Here is a 3,066-nt window from a genome sequence, read left to right as displayed (position 1 = left end):
ATGGTGGGGTGCTCTGTGCAAACCGAGCGCGTTGTTTGAACGCGCTATTAACTTATGATGGTGCCTGCACTTTAGCAGTGCCTAGAATACACTGCCCTAATTTCAGTTGTATCAGTGAAATTTGGTTTTACCAAGTTCCTTAGAAGTTACATCTCTGCATTTTTTGTTCAAACACCGTTTCGACGCTACTTAACGACCTCACGAGGATATCAAGAATATCATAATACTTGAGCATGCAAATGCTAAAAGAGGTGTCCTTGACTGGCTTAATTTTAGATATTATCATTAATGAATCTCACCAACCCAAAGTAACATGCTTTAAGTTATCTTAAACCGAAAATTCAAGTCACTCATCACAAACCCATTTATTTTCTTGGTTTGGCACACGTGGTCTTCATTGAGCGTATTTTTCAAACTGAAGATTCACTCTAACTGCCAAAATCTGTATCCCGGGTCGTCTATTCCTTTCAAAGCATGGACTAATTGTACAATCTTTGTTGTCTTTTGAATTGTCCTCAAAAGGATTCCAGTCGTTCTTTCCGAGCTTATAGCATAATTAATTATATGATCGTTCCAGATTCCTGGTGTTTGGTATCAAATTAACGTATAATAAGATGAATAAGATCAAACGTACCACTCACTCTGCCATGCAGGGTGGGGTGCAACCCTATAAATAAACAGAAATCATAGTTCCAAACTCAATAACTGAGCCGCAGAGAAGATGACACCAAAATTCCTGCAAATGCTAGAACTTGTACTAAATGAAACCTTTTCAATCCCTTTTTGGCAATCTTTTGCTTTCAAATATCTACTGCTCTTAGCCATCTTCATCTTTCTCTTACGCAGATGGTCCTCTTATTCAAACTCATCTGTGCCCCCTTCTCCCCCAAAGCTACCCATCTTCGGAAACCTTCACCAAATAGGCTCACTCCCTCATCGCTCACTCCAAAGCCTATCTCAGCGTTATGGGCCTTTCATGCTTCTCCATTTCGGAAGCAGACCAGTCCTTGTCATCTCATCGGCTGAGGCTGCCTCCCAAATCTTCAAAACCCATGACCTTATATTCTCCGACAGACCAAAGTTAATTTTCTTTGAGAGGATTACCTACAACTACCGCGACCTGGTATCGGCACCTTACGGCGAGTATTGGAGGCAGCTCCGAAGTATATCTGTGTTAAACCTTTTGAGCGTCAAAAGGGTTCGTTCTTTCTGTGCTGTGCGAGAAGAGGAAACAAGATTGATGATAAGCAACATACTACAGTCTTGTAGTACTATATCATCATCCTCCACCTCATCCTCGACAGTTTTGAATATAAGCGACATCTTTATGAAGCTTAGTAATGACATCATATGCAGAGTTGCCATGGGAAAGAGGTACGGCGATCTCTGTGCAGATGGAGGGAAGACCTCGTTCATGCAAATTGCTGTAGAATTGACAGATTTTTTCACGCGTGTTAACATTGGTGACTATATTCCATGGCTCTCTTGGGTTACTCGCCTGACTGGGTTAGATGCTGAATTAGATGACTTGGTTAAACGAGCAGACGCATTTCTTGAAATTGTTCTTCAAGAGCATATTGATAAATCCGATATCAATGGTATGAAGAAAAATGAAGACGAGAAGGACTTTGTAGACATTTTGCTTTCGGTTCAAAAAGAAAACACACGTGGTGTTTCTCTTGATCGAGTTGGCATAAAGAGTACTATTCTGGTACGTACGTGGTTAATACTTTCTAGAATCTTCTATTTAATAATACGTTTCAGAATCTTAATTACTATGATTGCGGCATACTGTATACACATACTGACATAGATATAACTGACATGTATACTAAAGTACGATATTCATTAGTACTTATATTAAAGTTACATAACTTAAAACCTTATTTACTACATTGGAAGGTTTTCAGAACAAAATAAGTTTACAAATTAACAGTAATTAGAAGCAATACGTTGGTTGAATATTATTTTAGCTTGTTTTTCTGGAGATTATAATTTAACCAACTATATATATATGCGGGATTATTCGCACAATTGCAGGATATGTTTGTCGGCGGCAGTGATACCACTTTTACAACTTTAGAGTGGGTTATGTCTGAGCTAATGAAGAATCCAAAGGCGATGAAAAGATTGCAAAATGAGGTGAGGGAAATTATTGGAAATAAAGAAGATATATCAGAGGATGATTTGGTTGGAATGCACTACATGAAGGCTGTGATCAAAGAGTCTTTTCGTTTACATCCACCATTTCCATTACTTATTCCCAGGTCGTCCAACAAAAAAGTGAAAATTTATGGTTACAACATTGAGGCTAACACACAAGTTATGGTAAATGCATGGGCGATTGGAAGAGATCCAAAGTTATATACAAATCCTGAACAATTTGAGCCGGAAAGGTTCTTAAACAGTCCCATAGATTTTAAAGGAAATGACTTTGAATTAATTCCATTTGGTTCTGGTCGGCGAGGATGTCCAGGAATGAATTTTGCAATGATTGTGGTAGAGATTGTTCTAGCAAATCTTGTTCAGAAATTCGACTGGCTATTGCCCGATGGCGCAAGAGTGGAGAATTTAGACATGACCGAAACTAGTGGCTTGACTGCACATAGAAAATATCCTCTCAAAGCGATTGCAAAACCATATCTCCCAAATTTGGAGGAGTTACCCCACCCTCTCTAGAACTTTCCCTTGTCTTAAAAAAATCATCTTTTTCTCACAATAAAAAAAGTCACCTTCTATTTAAATAAAAGTAATTATTCACATGAGATACGTTTGATGTTTATGAAACTGCATGCTTGTATCATGTTTACCTTTATTTGTAAGTTTTAAACTGATGATTTTCTGAAAGGAAAGAGATATTTAAACAAGTGGGTCATTGTTTACTCTAATTTGATTACCACTCGTTTGTTTTTTGCTTGAAAGTTAAGTTTCTGAACCGGAAGCAACTACATTCACCATGCCAATACAATCCCCTTATCGGCGTCCCCGACTACAAAGTCAAACGAATAGCCAAAGGCGGGTTCTAAACCTCGACTTGTGATTTGAGTTTCCAAATCTGCGGAGTCT

General features: G+C 38.3%; 1 protein-coding gene across 1 annotated transcript; it reads left to right on the top strand.

Annotated features, from left to right (window-relative positions):
• The first annotated feature begins 721 nt into the window (after positions 1-721).
• LOC126788335 (cytochrome P450 736A117-like) lies at positions 722-2,797 on the top strand. Its single transcript, XM_050514311.1, has 2 exons — positions 722-1,711; positions 2,041-2,797. The coding sequence occupies exons 1-2, from the start codon at positions 722-724 to the stop codon at positions 2,677-2,679; spliced, it is 1,629 nt and encodes a 542-aa protein (XP_050370268.1). The 3' UTR covers positions 2,680-2,797.
• Positions 2,798-3,066: the final 269 nt, after the last annotated feature.

This window comes from Argentina anserina, chromosome 3, assembly GCF_933775445.1.
Source record: "Argentina anserina chromosome 3, drPotAnse1.1, whole genome shotgun sequence".
Lineage (NCBI taxonomy): Eukaryota > Viridiplantae > Streptophyta > Magnoliopsida > Rosales > Rosaceae > Argentina > Argentina anserina.
The sequence above is the reverse complement of the archived record's forward strand: the minus strand, read 5'-3'. Positions and strand labels throughout refer to the sequence as shown.